The following is a 26,157-nucleotide window of genomic DNA, read 5'->3' on the forward strand; positions in this document are numbered from 1 at the left end:
TCAGAGGAGGCTGGATAGGATTATCTCCCGAACATTTTAAACACCACTTAGTTAAAGATATCAGATTATAAACAGAAATGTAAGTGTTTTCTTTGTAATCTCCAAAAGTAATAACTAATGGAAGATAATCTAAACCGCTAATTTTAGAAGGAGACTCAAGGACCCAGATTTGGAGGTAAAATGGTTAAATCAAACAAGGATCTGGGGATCCCAGCTCAGTTTTCTATTTAGCTAACCAAGAAAACACACAAATATGACGAATGGCAAAAAGCATCAGAATTGGAAGCTAAGAATCAAGCATATACCACCTTCTTGAAGAAGTTTCTACTGATTAGAAAGTTAATCAGAACAGAGTGGATCTTTTCTGAGATAAAACATCCCCCTGGTAGGCAGAAGAGGTATTAGCCAGCTTAATTGAGAGCCACGGAGGGCTCCATACTTCTGGGGAAGCTCCTGCAGCATCTTTTGCTTTCATTTACTTGCAGCCTTAGAAGTCCCAGCAGCCCTCAGAAACACTCTTCAATTAAGAGGGCCACACCAACCCAAAAGCAGGGTGGCAAGGGCAGGAAGTAAATTCACTTCTTGCAAGCAACGTTGAATTAACTGGGTGGGGGCAAGAGGAAAGGACTGAATAAGAGCCCCAAGGAAAAGTCGGCCTGGAGTCAATAATTTAATAATAATAATAATAATAACCGGATATGGCATTTCTATTGCCATAATCCTCACAATTATTCTATGCGGTTAAACTATTATCCCATTTACAGATGAAAACACTGAGCTTTAGACAAATTGCTTAACGGTAAGAGCAGGTTTTGAAGATAGAATGACCTCAATGCAATCCGCTTGCTCTCTCCACTAGGTGGTGCTGCCTTCCCTTTGCTACTTACAATCCTTGCCAGTAATGTAACAGTCTTGGGACTGTGCTGTTGCCTTATCCTGTAATCCGTCTCCACTGCAGACCGGACATGTCAATCAGTAAACCTGCCACTCGCTCAGCTCCTTCTAGAACTGTTTTGTACACAGCCCCGATGAAGCGGCTTAGATTGTTAAGTTATGTAACGCTGGATCCTTCCCCACCATAGACGATAAAACCAGGATGGTGGTATTCAATCCAAGGGGCTCAAATACAGCTCCATATGAAAAGATGCATTCAAGTATAGTGCTTAACGAAGTAAGTATTGGAATCAACTTTCCTTGTTTCAAATCTTGATAGCCCTCCATTTATTCTCTACAAGTGAGGGCAAGAATTCAGCTCTTGGAATCTCAACCTTCATGTAATAAATGGGGATGTTGATAATAATCTAAGCTGATTCTAGAGAACTCAAACAAGGTTTGTGAATTTTCATATGTGACTCTTTCCCCACCTCTTACCTTTGTGTTGTCCAGAAATGCACTTCCCAAAGTGCATTGATTCTGGGACTTTTAATTACAAAAGGACAGTATTACAAAAGGACAGTTCCTTGGTCAAATAGTTTAGGAAAACACATGTTAAATTAGACAGAGATCCTCATCTGAGGATTTTGCAGAATCTTTCATACGGTAATGTGAATTGTGTATATACAAAGGTACAGAGATCTACAAACTTATTTAACCACAGAGTCCTTGTTTTTAATGCATCTCACAGTGCTAATATGCTGCACAATAGACTTGTGCTATTATGTGTCACAATGCTCACACAAAAGAGTGAAATTGGGACTTTTAACCAGAAGCAAGAACTGAACTCAACCCTGAATACATCAGTCTTCCCTCCAGTGTCTGATCTGAGGGCAAATTCTATCTCACTATAGTAGGCAGAAGATGTCCACATCCTAATCCCTGGAATCTATGAATATGCTACCTTACATTCAAAAGGGATTTTGCAGACGCGACTGAATTAAGGACCTTGACATGAGAGGCTGATTTTGGATTATCCATCTCCTTAAAATTGGAGAACGTTTTTTGGCTGTGGTCAGAAGAAATGGGACTATGGAAGGAAGGTTCTGCCCTGTGAAAGAGACTACTCCCTCCACCATCGGCTTTGAAGATGAAGAAAGGAGGCCATGAGCTAAGTAATGTGGATGGCCTCTAGAAGTTGAGAACTGTAAGGAAACAGATTCTCCTAGAAACTCCAAAAGGAACACAGTCTCACTGATACCTGATCTTAGCCCACTGTGTTAGAGTTTTCCAAAGAAACAGAATCAACAGGGGGCAGGGGGAAGATACTGATTGATTTGTTTTAACGAACTGCTTCACAAGATTGTGGGGGTATGAGTCCAAAATCTGCAGGGTGGGCTGGCAGCCTGGAGACCAGGGAAGAAGTGCAGTCTGCTGGTAGAATTCCTTCTGGCTCAGGGGAAGCCAGTCGTTGTTTTGTTCAGACCTTCGATTAATTGGCTGAGGTGCACACATTATCTGCTTACTCAAAATCCACTGTTTCAAACATTAATCTCACCCCAAGAAAAAACACCTTCACAGAAACATTCAGAATAATTTTTGACCAAATATCTGGGCACTGTGGCCCAACCACGTTGTCAGATAAAATTGACCATCACACCCACGGAGACCGATGTGGAACTTCCGACCTACAGAACCATAAGATAATACATCTGTGTTGTTTTAGGCCACTAAATCTGTGGTAATTTGTTATGACAGCAGTGAGAAACTAATACACTCACCTTTTATCCATTATACCTATTGTCATCTACTGTAATACTAGTCATTCCCTACTGAGGACGTGGTCATCTGTCTCTCAGTTTGGGTCTATTTCCCTACTTCCATCCCTGGGGATGGATTTCAATATTGTAGATTCCTGATCCGAACACACTCACAGCTCTGGGACCACCTCATCTCATATTCAAGTCTCTCAGCCCCTCCTTGAATCATTTCTTTCTCACCTCAGCCTCGGCTTCCTAGCTGATACTTGAACTACTATCTCACCAACATTATGACTTCTTTGCCAAACCAGGGTTCTTCTGGGCTAACACAGACCTGGGTAATATATCTTTCCCTGCTCTCTGTTAAATATCTATAAAAATACATTAAAATTGACCCTCAAATCCTTTAGCAACAACTGTATAAGCTAAATATATGAACAAACTGTAAGTCAAAGAATGAGTGAAATTTCTATTAATTGCATCATCAAAGGGAATGGATTGGGGTGTGCATTCTGGAAGAGATGCCACATGGTATACATACTTAAATAAAACAAGACAGATGGCCCTCCCCAAGAGTTAAAGAAAGAGACTGACTCACACATTCAGTCTAGATTTAGGGCACACAAATTCTTCCTCCCCTTAACTTAGCAGCCTAAATCCATTGAGAATACCACTCACAGCATGCTACATGTCAGGAATTAGAGAAGATCTTGTATTCTCAGATGATCAGTCCCTACCTGTCTTACAGAGCTCTCAAATACGAAGATGACAAAAAAGAAGTCCAACTGAGAGTCTAAGAAAAATAGGCTGGCCCACAGGGAAGGAATGTTACCCTGACAACTCAGGAGAGAGGATAATTCTGTAACTGCTTTCTTTGAGAAATAGACACAAATGTTGAAGCCCTGTACTTAATTACATCCAAAGTTTGAAGGGGACATGGCCTCTATGAAACCTAAGCAGATAAGGGGCTGAGATAAAGGCAGAAATGCAAAGGGAGCTGGGGGGGGCGGGGGGCGGTGTGTGTGTGTGTGATAATTTCCCTCTTTCCTCAACCTCAGGGTCTGTCCTAGAGTTCTATGTAGTCAAATATCTGGTTTCCCCAGCTTGGACATGGACAATATCACTCATATGTACCCCTGGGTACATCAGGATAATTCTAATTTTCTACAGATTGTGTTAGCAAGAAGTCTTCCCCCAAACCTCCTTTCCTTAGATGAATCCGCAGAGTGACTTACCTGGGTTCAAGCAGTTGTTCCTTCTGTAGGCCCCTGGAGGTAGAAAGAAGCCACATGTTTCCTCAGGACTAAAGGAATCCTCACTCATGGTCCAGAATGCTGGCTCCTGAGATAGGCTTTACCACTACTGCTTTGCTGCCACCGGACAGGGAAGGCCCCTTGTTGCTTGGCAAATTTCTTCTCATGCAGTAGGTTTCTGCTAACCTAATTAATGCCCCACTTGCTTCTTCCCCTCCCCCTCAAATTCTGCCTCAGGAGTGGGGGTACCATTCCCATTCATTCCTCATCATCTTCCTTTGTCATTCCAAGCCGCCTCCAAGCAGCCCATTCCCTTCCACCCTCGAGTCTGGCCTAGGCTTCCACTTGTTCCAGAACAAACAGAATTTTGTCCCGGGGTAGAGGAAGAAATCATTATTCGCTCTCTCCAAATTCCTGGCCTTTAAAAAATACACAACCCCACAAACTTCCGAAGGATTAATCTCTTTTTTCAGTTGAATGACAATAGCAGCATTCATTCCCCTCAGCAAAAACACCATCCCCAATCCTAAGATATGGTCTGACTTCATGAGCCCATAAAGATTAGTGCAAAATAGTATGATAATAGTACATTTCCCAAAGTCTGAGTTATTCAGTCTTATCTATGGTTATTTGGCTAAATTTTCATCAACGTGGGGTTTTTTTGAATTAAAAAGATAAAAAATAAAGTAAGTATAAGGTGACTGAGCTCAGTGCCTGCATCTGGATTGTTCATGTCTAGAAAGATAACTTTGCCTTAAGGTTCAGTAAATTAAAAATAAACATAAGAATAAATAAACATGGGCTGTATGAGGAAAAGTCTGCATCCCGAGGGATAAGAAGCAATATTCTGAGGAGTTGGCAGATAAGCTTTGATATGAAAAAGATTCGCTTCAGTAGACAGAAGGAAATAGTTTGTGATATTTGCTTCCTGTTTTCAATGTGTTTAAAAAAAAAATACAGTTAGCTGTTAAAAAAGCTTATGAGAAGAGGCCATGTGAAAACCAGCTTGGTTTAATAAGCATTTATAGAGCCAAGACGTTTTTCTATTTCTTCACTGGCTCTCTTCAGTCTTGATTCCTGGATTTGTTTCTCTTTCCCACTTTTAAACGTTACTGGGTCCCAGGACTCAGTCGAAAACATATTTTCCCCTCTAAACTCACCTTGGTGATTTTATCTAGTCCCACGGCTTCAGTTGCCATCAAATGGGGTTCACTCCCAGATCTGTATCACCCAGCCTGACCCTCTTCTCCAAGCTCCAGCTCACCTACCCAACTACATACGACCCATCTCCCACTAGATGTTGAATGAACATCTCAAACTTCCCATGTCCAGATTGAAACTGTTTCCTGCCCCTGCCTCCATCTTAACAAATGACGATTCTGTTTTTCCCATTGCTCAAGCCCTAAGCCTAGAAGGCACCTCCATTTCCTCACTTTCCCTCATCCCTCACACCTCACAAGACCTGTTGGTGCCATCAAAATATCTCCAGTCTGGCCACTTCAAGCCAACTACACTGGGACCACCCAAACCCGAGCCACATTATTTCTTCTTGGACTAGGATAGCAAACTTTTCAATAATTCCCCTGCTTTAATTATCTCCTTTTTTACCATCCACTCTCCACACATCCAGCCTTAGTGATCTTTGCAAAAGGTAAATCAGACCATTTCCCTCCCCGAGGCTTCCCCTCACACCCAGCGTGTGGTCTAAAGTCTTTTCTGTCATCTGCTGAGCCCGTCATCCTCTGGTCAAGGCTGGCCTCACCAATGGCATTTCCTACCACTCCCTCTTTTACTCACTTCTTTCGATGCTTGTGTTCTCTGCGTTTTCTGAAAACATCTACCTTGTTCCTGCCTGCCTCAGAACCCGCACCCTTGCTGTTTCCTTCGCCAGGAAAGCCCTCCCCACCTGCTTTTCAGATGGTTTCCTTCAGTGCTGCACCAACATCATGTCCTCAGAGCCTGTACGTGAAATACTTCATCTTCTTCCCTTGTCATCCTCCATCACTCCCCCTAGCTTCATATTTTTCTTCCTGTAACTTTATATGTGAGTTCACTTTTTTTAAGTTTATTTATTTTTGAGAGAGAGATAGAGAGAGGGAGAGAGAGAGACAGTGCACGAGTGGAGGAGGGACAGAGAGAGCGTAAGAGAGAGGATCCCCAGCAGAGCCCAATGCAGGGGCTTGAATTCACAAACTGTTGAGATCATGACCTGAACTGAAATCAAGAGTCGGTTGCTTAACCAACTGAGCCACCCAGGTGCCCCTACATGTGAGTTAACTTTTTCATCTTCTCTAGCATATGAATTCCATGACATTAGGGACATTGTCTCTCTCACCTACTAGGGTGTTCCCAGAGCCTCGAACAATACAGGTACATAGTAGGGGCTCAATAAATATTTGTTGAATGGATGAATGTACCACATACGAGGGACACAAAAACAAATAGAAATAGCATTGGTTCTCAAGGATCTTAAAGTAAAGAAAAAGACACCCAAATCTGTTACTCGTTAGAGTGAAAAAATAAAATTTTTATAGTGGAGGGACAAGTAGCACAGCCTGGGGGGGAGGAAAGTTTTTTTCTGGAAAACATGACACTGGAACTTGAAGGATGAGGAAAGAAGAAATTAAGGTCATTGCAGGTCAAGGAAACAACATAAGCAAAGGTGCGTAGGTGTCTGCAAAGAACAACATACAGGATTTCTCAGTAATTAAAGCAAAGTGTGAGACAAAAGATAGCAGGGTAGAAGTCACAGAGGCTGAAATTGGGTTTTGGATGGTTTCATCTCTTATGATAAAAAGCTGAAACCATCTCTTATAGAATATGGAAAGCTCTTGCAGGATTTAAAAAAGAAATTTTTTTTTAATGTTTATTCATTGTTGAGAGACAGAGTGAGGCAGAGTGCAAGGGGGGGAGGGAGGCAGAGAGAGAGAGAGAGAGAGAGAGAGGGAGACACAGAATTCGAAGCAGGCTCCAGGGTCTGAGCTGTCAGGACAGAGCCCAATGCAGGGCTCAAACCCACAAACCACAAGATCATGACCTGAGCCAAAGTCAGACGCTTAACCGACTGAGTCACCCAGGCGCCCCAAAGCTCCTGTGGGATTTTAAGACAGATGGCAACATGGTCAGTTATGCATTTTAAATACATTATTCTCAGCATATGGAGGGAGATGTACAAACAAGCAGCAATGCCAACACTCGACAATTGATGAGATGGGGCAGGAGGATGAATAAGAAGGAGGGACAGAAGGTGAATTTCTGACTTTCAGTTTGATTCACTGGGGCCATAGCAGCACTATTTATTGAAATATAGCTTATACGAGTGTGAGGATTAAAAAGGAAAAGAGTTTAGTTTGGGACCTGTTAAATGTCAGTGCTCAGTGGGCCTCCAAATAGATTTGTTCCAAAGGCAGTTGTACATATAGGTCTGAGACTCAGGGGTCAGCTCAAGACCGTTCAGATATTTCTTAGCAGGTATTTCTTTATTGCGAGAGAACTCACTTGCATACCATTCACCCAGTTAAAGTCTGCAATTTAATGGCTTTTAGTATCTGCACTGAGTTACGCAATCAGCAATCATCCCTACAATTTTAGGACATTTTATCATCTAACAAGAAACCTGTACCCTTTAGCAATCATTCTCCATTTTCTTCCAGCCCCTGCTCCCCACCCTTTAGCCCTAGGCAACCACTAATCCACTTTCTGTCTCTGTGTACTTGCCTCTTCTGCCACTTTCCATATAAATGGAATCATGCAATATGCGGTCCTCTGTATCTGGCTTCTTTTATTTAGCATAATGTTTTCAGTACTTTTTGAACCAATGAAATGGAACACGGCTTAAGTACTTCGTTCCTTTTTGTTGATGACTATTATTCCATTGTATTGACATAACACATTTTGCTTATCCGGTTATCAGTTGATGGATGTTTACATTTGGGGATTATTATGAATCATGCTGCTATGAACATTCCAGTGCAAATGTTGGTGTGGACATGTGTTTTCATTTCTGTTGCTTATATACCCAGGAGTGGAATTGTTGAGTTCGTATGGGAACTCTGTGTTCAACTTTTTGAGGAAGTGCCATACTATTTTCCAAAGTGGCTGCACCATTTTACACTCCCACCATCAATGTATGAGGATTCTTATTTCTCCATACCCTTGCTAACGCTTGTTATTATTTGTCTTTTTGACCATAGCCATCCTAATGGGTATAAGGTAGTATCCAAGTGTGGTTTTGATTTGCATTTCCCTGATGGTTAATGACATCTTTCCATGTGATTATTGACCATTTATATATCTTCTTCACAGTGATACTTTGCCCATTTTGAATTGGGTTCTCTCCCTTTTGGAAGGATATGAAGTTTATTCACCCTCGTTAATTTATTTTAACGATATGATATCATTAATTTATTTTAACATATAATTAATTTAATGATATATATATTTTTTAATGTTTTTATTTATTTTTGAAGGAGAGAGAGAGAGAGAGACAGAGCATGAGCGGGGGAGGAACAGAGAGAGAGGGAGACACAGAATTTGAAGCAGATTCCTGGCTCTAAGCTGTCAGCACAGAGCCCGATGCGGGGCTCAAACTCACGAACTGTGATATCATGACCTGAGCTGAAGTTGGACTCTTAACCAACTGAACCACCCAGGTGCCCCCCCCTTTTTTTTTTAATTTAATGATATTTTAATTGATATGATTTCTTCTTTGACCATTCAGTCATTTGTAAATGTGCCCCCAATCTGCAAATAGATTTCAGATTAAACTCGTCTTTTCTGTTGCTAACTTCTAATTGCGTTATGGTCAACAAAATGGTCTGTAGTGATGCCTGGCCTTTGGAATTTGTGAAGATGAGTTTATGACCTAGTTAGTATAGACTCAATTTTTGTAAATGTGCTATATAACCTTGAGAAGGATGTGTCCCTTATCAGATATGTGGTCATTCATATAGTTCTGAAAGGTATCTGTTCATAGATGAAATGAAAAGAGTAGTTATGACTGCTCAAGAAAGTCATGCACAGTAAGAAGTCCAGGGAAAAAAATGATGAGATCCAATGTGAAATAATACAGCCTAGGGAATGAGAAGAAAAAGAATTGTATAAAAATAATGAAGGAATATCCAGAGAAAGAGAAGAAAACATTCCAGGGAAGTCAGTTGTCAACACTATTGGATATAGCAGAGAAGCATAGTAAGATGAAAATTGAAAATTGTAGATGGGAATGATCAGTTGGAAGCCACTGGTAACTCTGTCGGAGCAGCTCCAATGGTGTGGAGGGAACAGAAGGCAGGCTGTAATGGGCTGAGGGGATTGTGAGTGGTGAGGAAATGGTGCAGAAAGTAGAAACTTCACTTTCAAGAAGTTTGGCTAAAAAGAGATCAAAAGAAATCAGAGGGTGCTTAAAACAGAGATAAGTGTTGGGAGAAGCTTAAGTGTGTTTATTCGATGAGGGCAAAAAGTTAATGGAGAGGGAGGTGTTGGACAGTAAAGAGATATTATTTGTGGAACAACATCCCATTGCTGCACACGTGATCAGTTGCAAAGATGGAGCTATTTGTCTTGAGCTGGGGGGAGACTCCTCTTCTCTGAAATGAAATGGAGAAGGTAAAGGTAAGTATTGAATTGGTCCGCATTTTTACTGAGGTTTACTGAGGTTTACAGTAGGTTTACTGAGACCTACAGAAACTCAATTCAGCCGTGGTAGCAATAACTAGTGTCATCAGTATCCAGTTCTCTTCCCTTCCAGGCTCATGGAAACCATACTTTCTAGTCTAGTCCCGTTGCAGTTCAGCAGGACCATATGTACCTTCTGCCTAATGACATATGAACAGAATAAATTAGTCACTTCCAGGCAGTGAAAAGCCCATGCAGGACTTTTAAAGTCTATTTCTCCCCATGGTATTGTGATGGTGGAGGAATCCTCAAGCAAAGATGGTGAAGCCATAAGACTGAGGTAGCTTGGATTCCTGAGAGATCAAACAGAGTACATTGGTTCTGGAGCTACAATGCATTGTTAAGAGTGAGAAATACACCCTTATTGCATCAAGCCACTAATGTGTGAGTGGCATAATTACAACAGCATGATTTGTCTGTCCTGATTAAATCCTAGCCTAAGGAAAATTTAAAAATCTATCGGTGACCAAGGAAAAGTTGAGTAGCTTAGCTAGGGAAAGGGTAGAGATGGCAGCTAAGCAATTAGAATCAGTCATTCAAACTGACTTCAGCAGGGCAGAGATGCAGAAACCTTCAACAGGGGAGCCACTGCAAGAAGGACCAACAAGATGTTTAATAATGGTAATACACTCTGCCTCAGAAGATTTAGGAACTGTGCGTGTGAACGTGTTGGATGGGACATCCACAAGGGTATTGCAGGATGGTATCAGGACAGAGACAAAAGAAAGACTGAGCCAGATACCTATGTCCTCACTGCAAATGGGAGAGTGATTGGGGGTTTGTGAGATCGTAAATAAGAAGGGATAAAAAGTAACCTTGTTGGGTGATAATAAACCTTAACAGATGAAGGGTTGTACACAAGGGTGAGAGAGTAATGGCTCAGAAGACCATTGTTGATCTAGAAAAAGGTAGTGCTCAACTCCAGACCCTGGAGAATGTGAGTATTAGAGAAACGGGGCTTTACAGGAAATGGTATTTCATTTAAGATTTCATTTAAGACAAGACTATGAAAGATACAGGAAAATATATTTGCCATAGATTGTAGATTGAAAGGGCAAAATTGAAACTAGAACAAAGCAGCCAACTGAAAATACGCTTTGGTGACAGTTAATAACAAACTTGACACTGTACAAAATTGCATCCTTGACAAAAAAGCAGACTTGAGAAACAATCCCAGAACACGCAGAAAATGAAAAGCCCTGAATATGAAAAAAGAAATCTAACCTTTGAATAATAGATGTTTCTAGAGAATGCTTACTGTTAATAACAAGCAAGACAATATATGTAAAACTCTTAGTGAGTGCTGGAAAAGTAGCAGACATTATTAATATTTTCATAAAAGAACACAGAACAAATGTACTGTCTTTTACCTGCACAAAAGCCTAATCAAGCCCTAGCATGGCCAAATTGAGGCAGGTGACATTCAAGCAGAGGGGGAAGAAGACATCTCAGACAAAACAAGTAGCTAGTGAGGAATCTAAATGCCTACCTGAAGTTAATAAATGAAACCAAATTCCTTCTCAAACCCTTCCTATTATGACCTATGATAATATTTTCTCCACGTCTCCCTATGTGCAGGCCACTATAACCAGAGACTATATACTTTTCACCCTTAGTTCTTTTTCTAACATCTAACATCAAGGTGATGTTAAAAAGAAAGCCATGAGTAATTTACCATGTTTTCACTGGTGCATTTGAGGATTGGGGTTTTAAAAAACTGTGAGAGTTGGGGCGCCTGGGTGGCTCAGTCGGTTAAGCTTCCGACTTTGGCTCAGGTCACAATCTCACTGTCTGTGAGTTTGAGCCCCGCGTCGGGCTCTGTGCTGACAGCTCAGAGCCTGGAGCCTGTTTCAGATTCTGTGTCTCCCTCTCTCTCTGACCCTCCCCCATTCATGCTCTGTCTATCTCTGTCTCAAAAATAAATAAAAATTTAAAAAAAAAAACTGTGAGAGTGAGTTTCTTATCAATGACCATAACTTGATAATTAGTGGGTGATGAAAATTTTAAGCCAAAACAAAGTTTTATAGTTTTCAATAATAAAGCAATATTTCCTTTTTAATATGATGAATAGTTAAATTGGTCTAAAATTTAAGACTTTAAGAATTTAAAATTCTTGTTTAAAAACACTTATTCACATGGAGATTAAATGGATAAGTTTGGTTCCTGGCAAAATTAATGAAAACAAATTAAGCCTAGATACATCTTAAATAAAATATTCAATGTCAACAGCAAAAAAAAAAAAAAAATAGTAAAAGTGTACAAATGATTGAATAAAAGAAAGAAGATTGCTTTTAAAGAAACAAAAGATTTAGTGGTTTTCATTACTCTATAATGTTTAGTATTTAAAAAGAGTAGAATGAAGTTATGGAATATTGTGGAGAAAATTACCCAAGAATTCTATACTCTTTCAATGTTATTTTATTATTTAAAAATTTTTTTAATGTTTATTGTATTTTTGAGAGAGAGAGAGAGAGAGAGAGAGAGAACGAGTGGGGGAGGGGCAGAGAGAGAGGGAGACACAGAATCCCAAGCAGGCTCCAGGCTCTGAGCTGTCACCACAGAGCCCAACGCGTGGCTTGAACTCATGAACCGTGAGATCATGACCTGAGCTGAAGTCGGACACTTACCCGACTGAGCCACCCAGGCCTCTCTTTCAATGTTATTTTAATTGTATGATGACAATAGAAAAATAGTCTTATGTATTTGAGTTCTTAGAAAATATGCCAAAAGTTGCTCTGCATGAAAAATTTACTAGCCACCTGATTTTTGACTGGATCGTGTAAAATACAAGGGATGTTATTCATAAAAGAATTTTGTTTTTGTTTAAATTATTAAATTTAATAATAAATTTCTCTTTAAATTATTCAGAGGCTTGAGTGTCTCCCCTACTGTGGGAAGAAAACTCAGGTGGGTCCATGTCATTTCCAGCAATGTTTAGGTAAGAAAATGTTATATAGTCACTTTAAGCTTCAAAAGTCACTCTCAACTCAAAAGTTGGACGTCCGGGCTGATAATTCAGACCTGACTTAAACTCTCCTGTTGCTCAAGTCCACTGCAGACTGAAAGCATCCAGTTAGGGAAGGGATACATACTCTTTCCTCATCTCGTGCTTCTATTCGTTCTTATCCATTTTACTAATAATGGGCTCCAAACCCCTTCGGAGATGATGCACAAGAAAGGGAGGAGAGATAAGAAGAGCAGGAAAGTTCTTCTAGGAATCTAGCTTAGCCACCTTCTCATTTGGCCGATGTTTAAAGGACTGCAACCAATAAGCACAGAGAAATAAATTAAAATAACTATAGTTCAGTGGTTACAAAAATCAAATGCCTTAGTCAAAATTGTTTTAGAAGGATCTCTTTTATTATTTTTGTAAATAAACACAAGATTAACAACCCCAGATACGATTAATAAATTTGAGGAACGTGGGGGCCAATGGTAAGTAGGATAAACAAGGGATGAGTTTCCTATTTTCCTTGCTGTCCTACAGGACACACACTGGTCACCTATTCCACCATGTTGATTTCCCTGAACATGTGGGCCAGCTCACCATTTGCCGGACGGCAGTATGCTCTAACTGAGGTGAAACTTTTCAGGCAGCAGGTGACATTTTAAGTTTACTTACTAACTTGCCTTTTTTTCCTTTCTTAGGTCGCAGGTAGTCAAATAAAACTTTCCCACTTGTGTAAGGGATTCATAACATATCATGCACTGGTTGTAAGGACTCAAATTGATTTTTTGGTTGTGGGCTGAGAAAAGGACAGACTGCATAATTCGTTGTGTCTAATGCAAAATGAAAATGAAGGCCTCTTATTAAAAAAAAAAAAAACAACTAAGAATTTCAAAGATGGTGACAATAAAGCATTAAACCAAATGTGGCGCCCTTCCGGGTGAGGGGTTCTGTGCAAAGCCAGCCGTGGTTGGGGATTACCAGTTGCATTGCAACATGGCTCATGTTTCTGCATTTTTAGTTAGAGGCCAAAATGACCTCAACTTCTAAGTCATAATCATTTAAATACTGTTTATTGGTTGAAAACTTTTATCAGTAACCATGGACAAACCCTGAAGACTAGATTGAGGTTTGCAGAACTGAATATAATAACCTTACAGCTTTGACAATATAAATTGTGGCTGTCAGAAATGAAGCATGGAAGTGTAGGAGGGAGATAGCTTGGAGATAACCTCATTTCATAAAGCACGTGGTGGAGCTAATGTAACGAATTCAATGGCAGAGACTTAGGTGCAAAAAAGTTTTAATATTCCAGCAGAAGAATTAAAAATTGATGAAAAGATCAAACATTGAAAAGAGGAAGGATTATGGGGCGCCTGGGTGGCTCAGTCGGTTAAGCATCCGACTTTGGCTCAGGTCATGATCTCACAGTTTGTGAGTTTGAGCTCTACGTCAGGCACTGGGCTGACAGCTCAGAGCCTGGAGCCTGCTTCGGATTCTGTGTCTCCCTCCTTCTCTGCCCCTCCCCCACTCACGCTCTTTTTCTCCTCCAAAAATAAATAAACATTTAAAAGTGTTTTAAATAAAAAAAAAGAAAAGGATTAGTACAAATAAACAAAAACTTGCCTTTTATATCAGACAGTAAAGAATTCCCTCTAAATTTGATAACAAATGATAAAAAGGAAGTTAGCTGGAGTTATGGGAATAACTGCCAAAAGATCTAAAAACAAATATAGTTAAAAGATGTGTGTTTGTAGGGGGGCCGGTCAGTCAGTTAGGTGCTGAACTTTGGCTCAGGTCCTGATCTCGTGGTTCACAGAGTTGGAGCCCTGCATTGGGCTTTCTGTCAGCACAGAGCCCACTTCAGATCATCTGTCCCCCTCTCTTTCTGCCCCTCTCCTGTTTGTGTGTGCATGCTTGTTCCCTCTCTCTCTCTCTCTCTCTCAAAAATAAATAAATATTAAAAAAAAAAAGATGTGTCTTTGTAAATGCACAAATGAAATTGTCAATCAAGGTCTTCTATACTTCTGACATTTTTAAACACGTACCTTATGGTTTAATAAAAACATAATAAAAATTTATCTAATGAAAGTAAGTTAATCTGAAAGGAAGCTATGTCATAAATTTATTGAAGAAGATGTGTCTATGAAAACAGATCGCATGTATTCCTTTATTTTGGTTCCCAGCACCTGCTGCTCATAGGGGCAGTGTGGTTTAAAGACATATGGCTGATGAGTGACAAAAGTTTATTTAAATTACTTATGCAAAGGCATACTCTATTACTGATTTTTAAAAATCCAGTAATGTATACCTTGTAAAAGTAATCTAATGTAGAATGAGAAAGCTTAGAAACAAAAGCAGAAAAAGATACATCAGGATATGTAAGCATGAAAGAAATTTAGCCAAATCTTCAAGGAAAGATGGTGACATTGCCCTTCTCCTAAAATTAAAAAAAAAAAAAAAAAAGGAATTTAAAATAATAGAGTGTTTTCTTTTTTGCTTACATGTAGGTTTTTTCTGTTACAATGATACTAGATTAAAATATTTAAAAAAGAATATCAAATATGCCATCAAATCTAAAACCAAGAAATATTTTAACTTTTTATTGCAAACTTGAAGATGCTTTACAGATGCTTTCTGTATATAGGTTTGTTTCTAAGCTCTCCATTCTGTTTCACTGGTTTAGTTGTCTTTCTATGCATCGATCCTACATTGTTTTAATTACAATTTGCAGGGATATCTGGTAGGATAAGTTCCCCTTCTTCACAATCTTCTTTCCTTCTCATTCTTTTTACTTTTGTTTTCCAAAATTGATGTGCTCTTTACTCTGTGCAAGTTCTATGAAAAAAACGTTTGGATGGCATTGAATTTATAGATTAACTCAGGAAGTCTTGGCATCCTTACAATGCTGAATCTCTCTATCCATGAACAGAGCAAAACGTCCCACTTAATTGAAGTCCTTTGCCTTTGATCAAATCTTTACCATTATCTCCATAAGGATCTTAGTTATATCCTGAAAATAAATAAGAAAAACACAAACAACCCAATGAAAAATGGGCAGAGGCTATGAAGAAGCAATTAATATAAGTGGGAATCTTGTTGCCTGTAAACTTATGAGAAGACTCTCAACTTTGTTGGCAACCAGGAGTAATGCAAATGAAGTAAAAAAGATACCGTGTTGCACCATCTAATTGATAAACATTAAAGAGTTTGATACTATCAAGTGTTAGAAGTGATACTGAACCTTTCAACTCTATTGATGGATATATAAAATGGTATAACCACTGGTGAGTATAATCTAATCTAGTTAAAAGTGCTCATACATTGGTACCCAGTAATTCTAATTCTCTCTCTCAAGAAATTCCTGCACGATCTAAAAAATATTGTTATTATGAAAAAGTTTAGCAACTGTCTTTAGTAGAGGTAGTTTAAGTTTAACTAAGCTGTAGTTTAATTATATACTGGGAAGCTATTCAGCAGCTGATGTGAAAAAAATCAGCTCTCCACTCAAAAACATAATGTTGGGGCACCTGTGTGGCTCAGTTAAGTGTCTGACTTTGGCTAGGGTCAAGATTTCACAGTTCATGGGTTCAAGCCCTGCATTGGGCTCTGTGCTAACAGTTAAGAGTCTGGAGCCCGCCTCAGATTCTGTCTCCCTCTCTCTCTGCCCCTACCCTGCTCTTACTCTGTCTCTCTCTCTCTCTTTCAAAAATAAACAAACATTTAAAAATAAATAAAAAAATCATAATGTTGACTAATAAAAACAGGTTGAAAAGTGAAATACCATTTATATAGTTTTTATGAACACAAAATAATAGTATATATACGGTCTATGGGTAAACATATGAGTTATAAAAGAAAGAAAATTTGCATGGGGATGACAAAAACCAACTTTAGGATAGTAGTTATTCTGGTGGATAAAGAAAGGAAAGAAAGGAGAAATGAGCTGGATTTTTTTTCTATAAAATTTTGTCTTGGAAAAAATAAAGCTAAAGAAAATATGGCAAAAATTATTATCTGTCAAATATGGGCAGTGATATATATATGTCTGTTATAATATTTTCACATTTTTTTCTGTATGTTTGAATTATTTCATAATGTGTAACACATCTTAGATTTGGTGCTGATATAATACTAGATATTTAGATGTAGTAACACAGATTTTTAACCTAACCCCATTGTGCATATAAGTACAAAATACCTTTGAATTGTAAATAAGTATGAATATTTTCAAGAAAGCAGTTATGGTATAAATGAGGGCAAGATTGGGCTTCGATTTATTCAGAACTTTACCAATGTTTTTCCTCATTTTTGAATAACATTCATTATGGCAATGACCTTTGTGGCATTTGAATTACAATACAAAATACCTGTGTCGGTTCAAATTCGTAGCTGTTAGGTTCTACATATGGGTTCAAGCAAATCACTATTTCATTATGGCCTCCAGTATAGTCATTAACATATTGACTTTATACTGCATCATTATACTTTATTTATAGTATGTATAATAATCATAACTAGGTAGTGTTGATTATTAGAAAGTACTTTCATTTTGCCTGTAGAGGTTAGCAAGGCATTATATTTATTTTTAGAAGACTACATACGAAGGTGGATGTTATTGTCAGCATTTCCTTGAAGAATTGGGAAGGATGTCATAAAGGGTTGAGACGTGCTGGCCTGGCCTTGACCTTCACCTCACCTCGGATCTCCCCACTCACACACAGGTTTTTTGAGAAATTAAATCCATTAGAACAGAAGGAAGTCAGGGGCTGGCTTGGGGATATGGTGGGCGATGTGGATTCCCTGAGTCTGGGAAGATAGACAAGTGAGTTTCTGCAGTGCAGTGACAGAGACTTGCTCTCTGCTCTCACTCTTATGCAGCTCTTGAAGTAACAGAAATTGGGGGGAATGTGGATGCTTTGGAGAGGATGCTTCTGACGGCCGTTATAGCCTGTAGGGAGAAGCAAAGTCCAGCAGAGGGAGCCACCATGATGACTAAGCACTGATGATTGGGCAATATAACAAAAGGGCACTGAGAGGCAATTTAAATTTATTTGGGGAAAAAAAAAAAAAAAGAAGAAAATGTGATGAAATTGATGAAATTGATTCTATTCGTTGGAGAGTAATGAAAGAAAACTTTCACATGCTATGGGAGAACAGAAAAAAAAATTAGTATTGACTGGCACTATGTCCCTCTGTAATCCTGGCTTCAGCATTATCTTTTTCCCTAGGGCCATCCTTGGTCATTTTTGTGGCCAGAAATCACTCTTTCTGTTCAAATTCTTATTCTATCTCCTCTCTTCATCCCATTCTTAGTGTACACAAATATCTGTCTTTTTTGCCCACAGACAGAATCTGAAAAGTTCTTGTTCTTTATCAAGCAGTAATAATTAAAATTTGTGTCTATCTCTTTTGCTACCATTCCAGAGTACTTCTTTTTTTTTTTTTTTAATTTTTTTTTTCAACGTTTTTTATTTATTTTTGGGACAGAGAGAGACAGAGCATGAACGGGGGAGGGGCAGAGAGAGTGGGAGACACAGAATCGGAAACAGGCTCCAGGCTCCGAGCCACCAGCCCAGAGCCTGACGCGGGGCTCGAACTCACGGACGGCGAGATCGTGACCTGGCTGAAGTCGGACGCTTAACCGACTGCGCCACCCAGGCGCCCCGATTCCAGAGTACTTCTGAAGATCATCTTGCATAAATTAAAAGGTTCTTGAAAGGCCTTCTCTCATTAAAAGTTACTTTACTCCAGAAACAATTTACCCCAGGATGAAATAATTTATCCACTAGAATGAAAATTGCTACAAATTTTTGGGAAGTGTAATTTACAGAGTGTAAAAGAAAACCATTTGGAGGGGTGCCTGGGTGGCTCAGTCGGTTAGGCCTCTGACTTTGGCTCCGGTCATGATCTCGTAGTGTGTGAGTTTGAGCCCCGTGTTGGGCTCTGTGCTGACAGCTCAGAGCCTGGAGCCTGCTTCAGATTCTGTGTCTCCCTCTCTCTCTGCCCCTCCACTGTTAGCACTCGGTCTCTCTTTGTCTCTTGAAAATAAACATTAAAAATTGTTGAAAAAAAAGAAAACCATTTGGAGAAATAGACCAGATTTCTGTATGAAGAGGGTCTATATTTTAAGAATGTCAATTCTTCCTAAATTGTTGTCTACACCAAAATAAGTTTCAGATGAATCAAATGTTAAATATTTTAAAAATCTATAAAAAGCTATAAAAAATTATAATTAATCTGGATAGCAATGCTACCTCTGAGAGGTACAACACATTCTAATATTTAAAAAAAGAAAGTTAACATCATTGTGTTTAATAAAAAGCAAAAAAGTCGGTTACAAAATTTATAGCGATTATGATAATGTAGGCCTACATCTTAATTTAATGACGGAGTCCTATAAATGTAAACAAAGCAGAAAGTATTTAATGTATAAAAGAACAAAACTCTGGACAATTAACTAAAGAAGAAATACCACTAGTTGATAATTACAGAAAAAGTGTTCATACTCTAATAATCAAATGCATTTAGATTAAAAAAAATGTTTTAATGTTTATTATTTTTGAAAGAGAGACAGAACATGAGCAGTGGAGGAACAGAGAGAGAGGAAGACACAGAATCTGAAGCAGGCTCCAAGCTCTGAGCTGTCAGCACAGAACCCAAAACAGGGCTTGAACTCATGAACCTCGAGATGATGAAGAGGTCAGACGCTTAACGAACGGAGCCATCCAGGCACCCCTAGATTTTTTGTAAAGAAGATCATTTTTACTTACAATCTAACAAAAAAAATTAAAATTATATAACAACATACTGATGAGTGAAATATCACTGCTATACATCAATGAGTTATATAACTTTTAACAATTATTTATAAAAGTCTTTAAAACAGTTCACACATTTCAGCTTAATGATTCTATGTGTGTGTGTGTGTGGGAGGGAATTTATGCCAAAGAAATAATCCTAAAATTTTCATACAAATTTATTACTTGTAGCATTAATTATAAGATCAAAATTTTGGAAAAAATCTTCTTATCCAACAGTTGGGTAAACTCACTGCATGGAGTTATGTAGTTACTGTTATGTAGTTATTTTTAAATGACATTTAAAGTAATCCTATAACAACATGGAAATGCTTAGAAGAGAAAACAAAAGGCAGTATTGGTCAATAAAAATATTTAAATTTGTCTAAATTAATTGTTAATTAGGGAAACAAACATTTAAACCCAATGACATATTACTATGTACCCAGCAGATTGGCTAAAATTAAAGAGAACAAAAATACCAAACATGCATGAGAATATGGCATAAGAACCCTCACGCATGGCTTATGAAAGCATAAACTGGACCTGCCTAACACTATCTAATGAAGTTGAAGATATGCATACCCAATGATCATATAATTCCATTCATAGGTATGGAACCCAGGGAAAATCCTACCCATGAGCACCAGGGTACAAGAATGTACAAGAATGCTCACAGCGGCAGTAATGGCAATAGCCTGAAACTAGAAATTTCCAATACCCAGTAGGATGGATAAATTGTGAATTTCTTGCGCAGTGAGACAGAACACAATAAAATGAACAAAAGACAGCTAAACATCACAACATAGCTTATTTTCACAAACATAATGTTGAATGAAAGAAGCAAGTCATAGAAGAATATGTGTTTATTATTTCATCTATATAAAGTTCAAAAAAATGAAACTATCTTGTTTAGAGATATATAAAAAGGTAGCAAAACTCTAAAGAAACGCATATTAGGTTCCTCTGGCAATGGGGAAAGACAGCAGGAAAGTGGAGGTCTTCTCTGGCTCTGGGAGGTGTTTCATTTCTTGACTGGAATATGACTCTGTGGGTGATGGCTTTACAATATTTTAAAAAACTATACATACATATCTTTATATATTATGTAATGCATGTTTTATGTTACGGGTTGAATCTTAGCCCCACTTCCCCAAAAGAAGATAAAGTAAAACCTTGGATTGTAAGTAACTTGTTCTGTGAGTGTTCTGCAAGATGAGCAAACATTTCTAATAAATTTTAACTTGATAAACGAGTGATGTCTTGTAATATGAGTAGTACATGACGCCTAACATCACATGATCACAACCAAGCCAATGGTTCTTGAAATTTACTTTGATACATGACTGCTTTGGATTACAAGCATGTTTCTGGAACCAGTTATGCTTGCAAACCAAGGTTTCACTGTATGTTGAAGTGCTAATCCCCAGTACTTCAGCATGTGATCTTGTTTGGAAATAGGGTTGTTGCAGATGTAATTAGCTGAGTAGGAGCAGGATGTGCCCCTACCACAGTATGACTGGCGTCCTTATAAGAAGATAGCCATGTGAAAACACAGACACAGACACAAGGCCATGGGAAGATGAAGACAGACGTTGGAGTGATACACCTATAAACCAAGAATACCAAGGATTGCCAGCCATCCCCAGAAGCTAGGAGAGGCACGACCCAGAGTCTCCCTTAAAGCCCTCACGAGGAACCAACCTTGCCGACACCTTAATTTCAGATTTCCCATCTCAAGAACTGTGAATAAATTTCCATTGTTTTAAGCAACCTAGTTTGTGGCACTTTGTTATTACGGCAGTGCTAGGCAACTAACACATTGTATTTGCTTTCTTTCTTCTTTTTTTTAATGTGTATTTATTTATTTTTGAAAGAAAGAGAGAGAGAGAGGACAAGCGGGGAAGGGGCAGAGAGAGAGAGGAAGACACAGAAACTGAAGCAGGTTCCAGGCTCCCAGCTGTCAGTGCAGAACCCACCGCAAGGCTCCAACTCACGAACCATGAGATCATTACCTGAGCTGAAGTCGGACGCTCAGTCTACTGAGCCGCGCAAGGGCCCCTACATTGTATTTTTACATTAAGAATATTTTTAAAAAGGTTCCAAGAATTTATATTTATGGTGTCTAATTTCTTGAATAAATCACAAAATCTAAAATAAAAAAGAAATCATCCTACTTTATATATTCTCTGGAAAAGTTACACTCAAAGATACAATTCGAATATAAAAATAAAGATCGCCTATTCAGAAAAGAAAACTATGCAGCACATCTAGTTGTACCAACAGGTCAAGGATCAATTGTAAATGTCCAAGTACATTAAAAAATAAAGGATGTGGTTTGTTCCAAGTTGGCCTGTAAAAATTTCATTCTGACCCTTTGATTCCTTTCCTTACTGGAAATTCTCCAGTGTCTGAAGTGACCCCACATTTGGCTTTTGGGAAGACATTCTTATTCATTCCATTTCCCTACAGAGCAAAGAAGGGCTGACCTGGAAAGACACCTGACCCAGAATTTCTCAGGGGTGGAATACTGATGAACGCAGATGACTCTGTAAGAGACCGTCTTTGGTTAGAATTCTGCTTTCTGCAAGTTGGGAGTACAGGCAGCCTCGGAGTTTATAGAACAATGTGCTTTCAGAAACCTCACCGGGGGGTTGATTTTGTATAGGATACTGAGCATGTTTGTGGGAGTATTGCCTTTCTCAAGCAGTTTCCATGTGACCAGAGAGGATGCCATAAAAAAGGGCATAAAGGAGCAATCCATGAAAAACCAATTTTTAAAAAATTAACAAAATGCAATGTGATTTCTCCACTACTTTCAAGTTTTCAAATACCAAAAGAGAGCAATGCACAGAAAAGACTTCTAGAAAAATGAGGTAGAATAGTACAGTAGTAAGAGATTTCAGAGCCAGGCAGTCTGCTTTCAAACCTCCGTTCTACTGCTTCTTAGCTTGAGGGAATTATTAGCCTCTCTAAATACAAATTTCTTCATCTGTAAAAATAGGATAAAAATTGCCCCTATTGTAAAGGGTTGCTAAAAAGATTCGATAAGGCACTATATGGAAAACATTTAGCTCAGAATGCTGCACATGGTAAGTACATAGTAAATCTTAGCTGCTGAAATAATAATAATAATAGTAGTAATCGTAATAATAATACCTTTCCAGATTTGTACTTGAAGTAGCTATAAAAATTTCCAGTAGAATTGATTATAGAGTAGGCCCCCAGGGGTCATCGCGTTCACTCCATTAAATTAGGCAAGGAAGAAAATTTCAGGCTCTTAAGTTGACCATTTTAGTACTTAACATTCTCTATCAGAAAAATAAAATTCACCTCACTTTCCTGGTGTGTTGGATAAGTGGGTTTGGTTAAATAATTTCTGTGGGACGTTCCAAATACTACAAATTTGTATTTGTAACAGCCATTATCAACCATAAATCAAATATGTCTTGAAGTCACGGTCTTTCTTTTAATGAGTATTTCTATTATACTGGCTTCTACCCCTTTCCAAGCAAAATATGACCTTTTAGGCTAGTTTGGTGGTCAGTGTTTGTGCTTTTTGTTTTTCTCCAGTGTACCCCAAGGGGGCCTTGCACTTGAGTGGCTCTGGTACCTGCTGTTTTCAGTCAGAGTTGGGCAAGTTCCACAACACTAAAGTTTGCTTGGACCAAACTTTCAGGTTTCCCAGCTTTGAAAAAGAAGAACAGGATTTTGTGAAATATGCAAAGAAATTGATGATTTTTAAAACCAACTGTCTGAGCTTCAAAGGTTGCAATATAAACTTTCTTTTCAATTATATTTGCTACTTTATCGATAAAAGCTATTTAGTTATAGGAATCACTTTGTATTTCCCCATCCATCTGGGGGTAAGAATTACCCCCAGCTTTTCTGCGGACATCCTCCCTTCTCTCCCTACCCCTACCCAACCCCGGTACATTTGCTGATTGTCCAGAAGATGGCACTGTTGTTTCAAACGCCTGGTTTCCCAGGAGACCAAGTTACCCTGGAAAGAACTGATCCCGTAAGGCAATCAGAGGTTGAAAGGGAGGCGGTGAGAAAAGTCTCTTGAACTTGGGAAATAATGGCAAAATATGTTTGCGAAATTGTCTTCCTCAATCTCCCTTTCTAGGGGCCAACGTGAACATGAAGACGAACAACCAGGATGAGGAGACGCCCTTGCACACAGCTGCCCACTTCGGCCTCCCTGAGCTGGTGGCCTTCTACGTGGAACACGGTGCCGTCGTGGACAGTGTGAACGCCCACATGGAGACCCCGCTAGCTATCGCCACTTACTGGGCCCTCCGCTTTAAAGAGCAGGAGTACAGCAGGGACCACCACCTCATCTGCCGCATGCTGCTGGACTACAAAGCTGAGGTCAACGCCAGGGATGACGACTTCAAATCTCCCCTGCACAAGGCAGCCTGGAACTGTGACCACGTGCTCATGCACATGATGCTGGAGGCTGGTGCGGAAGCCAATCTCATGGATATCAATGGCTGTGCTGCCATTCAGTATGTGCTGAAGGTCACCTCTGTGCGCCCAGCTGCCCAGCCTGAGATCTGCTACCAACTGCTGTTGAACCATGGGGCTGCTCGAATATACCCTCCACAGTTCCACAAGGTGAGGTTATGTCTAAAGATGCCAAGTATAGAACAGGGTAGTCAGCAGGGTTCCCAGAGACTTCAAGGATGGCTTGGTCTCAACTCTTCTGGTGACTCAAGCTTATTTGAGGCTTGAATCTCTGGGCTAATTCCAACTGTCCTCACATTTGCACACACAACCCTGGTTACTTTGTCGTGGTCCAAGTTTGTTTGAAATCTGGGGCTGAGAGCTAAGAATGAGAACGAGAGTGGCAGATAATTTTCCATGTCTTGGGTGAGCACCAGTGAATTGGGAGCAGCTTCTGCCAGGACTGAATTGAGAGAGATAAGAAGGTCACTTTAAGGCTACTGGAGAGGTCAGTAGTGTTACACAGGCAAATACTCGCCGTCTTTTAAGCAGAATATATTTTAAATTACACATGGAATTGTTCCTGCTTTAAATTTTTATCTCTGCATTGTCTCCAGTAACTCATCCATTCTAGAGAAACCAAGCTATTCATGCCAGGAATAAAGAAGCATAGACTTTGGGGTCAAGCAAACTGAGGTCTTGCCACTTACCTAAGAATTTGACTCTGAATACATTACTAAACCTCCTGAGCTTCAAATGCCTCCCCTGTGAAATGGGTACACTCTGCCCTTATGGCTTGGCAAGAATATGCAGAGTCGGTCCTACATTTGAAGGCAATTAATCTTACTGGTAGCACACAGGTATTTTCAGAGCCTAGGGGATGGTGCAAACCTTTCTTTACTCTTTCTCTGGAGTCACTGACAGTCTTTGCAGTCTCTGCCCCAACCCAGTCCCACATCTGTGAGTACCACTTCTTTGGTCTATGTCCATCTTCTTTCCCCACACACACCTCATTAGGCTGGCCATCTTCACAGTGCAACTTCCAGAAGACATACAAGTGATCTTTTTCAAATACAGCTCACTCCATGAAACATAATTTTCTGTGTATTTATGTTCTAAGGCCACCTTCTTTCTATAGAAGAGGATGGAGAGGGACTAAGGGCATGGAGCTTCCAGAGAACGTACCTACCTCATTTAATTGTGAATAATAATAGCCTTCTCGGGGCACCTGGATGGCTCAGTCAGTAAAGTGCCCGACTCTTGGTTTCAGCTCAAGTCATGATCTCGTGGTTCATGACTTTAAGCCCTACACTGGGCTCCATGCTGATGATGCGGAGCCTGCTTGTGATTCTCTTTCTCTCTCTCTCTGCCCTTCTCCTGCTCGCTCTGTTTCTCTTAAAGTAAATCAATAAAGTCAGACAATTTTAAAAAAAGAATAACCTTCTCATAAGTTTGTTTTGAGAATTAAATGATAATATTTTTGAAGTGTTGACATTGTGCCAGGGCTGTGGTAACCATTGAAGAAGTGATGGCAATCCCTTTGCTATTATTACATATTTCTTGATCAGTAGAATCAGTGCTCTGGGCCTGGTTTACCCACAGGGTCCTTTCCAACCAGGAGAGACAACGTGTGAGACTGTCCAGAGGCGAACTATTGAGTTTTAGTCTGAGACTCACTGCTGGTTGACTGCGGATGAAACAGGTCTCTGCAAAAGTAACTAGAATACCCTCTCCTCATTCCCCGTTGAGAGCCAGATTAAGGAGAACGGGCCTTCCCATGGAGCTTCTGTTCTCCAGCAAGAAGTCTTTCTTGCAAATGTGAAGAATGTCCCTTTCTTTTCACAAAGGCACTCCTCTGAGAGGTGACAGTGAAGAAGGTTAGAGGCAGAGGCTTAGTGATGAGTCCTGGCTTGGCCATTTACTTGCCGTGTGATGTTTGAACAAGTCGTTGATCTCTCAGATCTCAATTTCCTCATCTAAAAAACGAAGGTAAAAATATCAACTTTTCAAAAATGTTTCAGGAGTAAGTGAGTAAGATATGTTAACCATCCAGCCCAGTAGTGGTGCTCAATAAAATGGTTTCCTTTCATACTCCTCCTCTCAAAACACACACTGGGTCTATTATAGGAGTCCCTCCTGCCAGCCTAACTTTGGTGGCTCTACCAGCCTGTAAAATAGGTGTATGATTATGTGTTCCAAGGACACTATCCAGAGTTAATGTGTTCTTAGTTGTGTTTTGTTTCTCTGAGTTCCTCTGGTTTAGCCATATGCTAAAGAGATTTAGGATAGAATTGGCTACCGGTTGATGGCTTGTATTATAAACATTTTTGTTGCTACCCAACAGACAGTGTGAGAGCACTGGCCCCCTTCCAAAGGAAAACTAAAGAAAAACTATTCAATTT

General features: G+C 39.4%; 1 protein-coding gene across 1 annotated transcript in view; it reads left to right on the forward strand.

Moving 5' to 3' along the window:
* ASB4 (ankyrin repeat and SOCS box containing 4) overlaps positions 1 to 26,157 on the forward strand; it is a 75,965-nt gene that overhangs the window by 39,794 nt on the left and 10,014 nt on the right. Inside the window, exon 5 of the mRNA XM_042927339.1 lies at positions 23,436 to 23,926. Within this exon, the coding sequence (XP_042783273.1) occupies positions 23,436 to 23,926 (491 nt within the window). The remainder of the gene's footprint in view (positions 1 to 23,435; positions 23,927 to 26,157) is intronic.

Source organism: Panthera leo, chromosome A2, assembly GCF_018350215.1.
Source record: "Panthera leo isolate Ple1 chromosome A2, P.leo_Ple1_pat1.1, whole genome shotgun sequence".
Lineage (NCBI taxonomy): Eukaryota > Metazoa > Chordata > Mammalia > Carnivora > Felidae > Panthera > Panthera leo.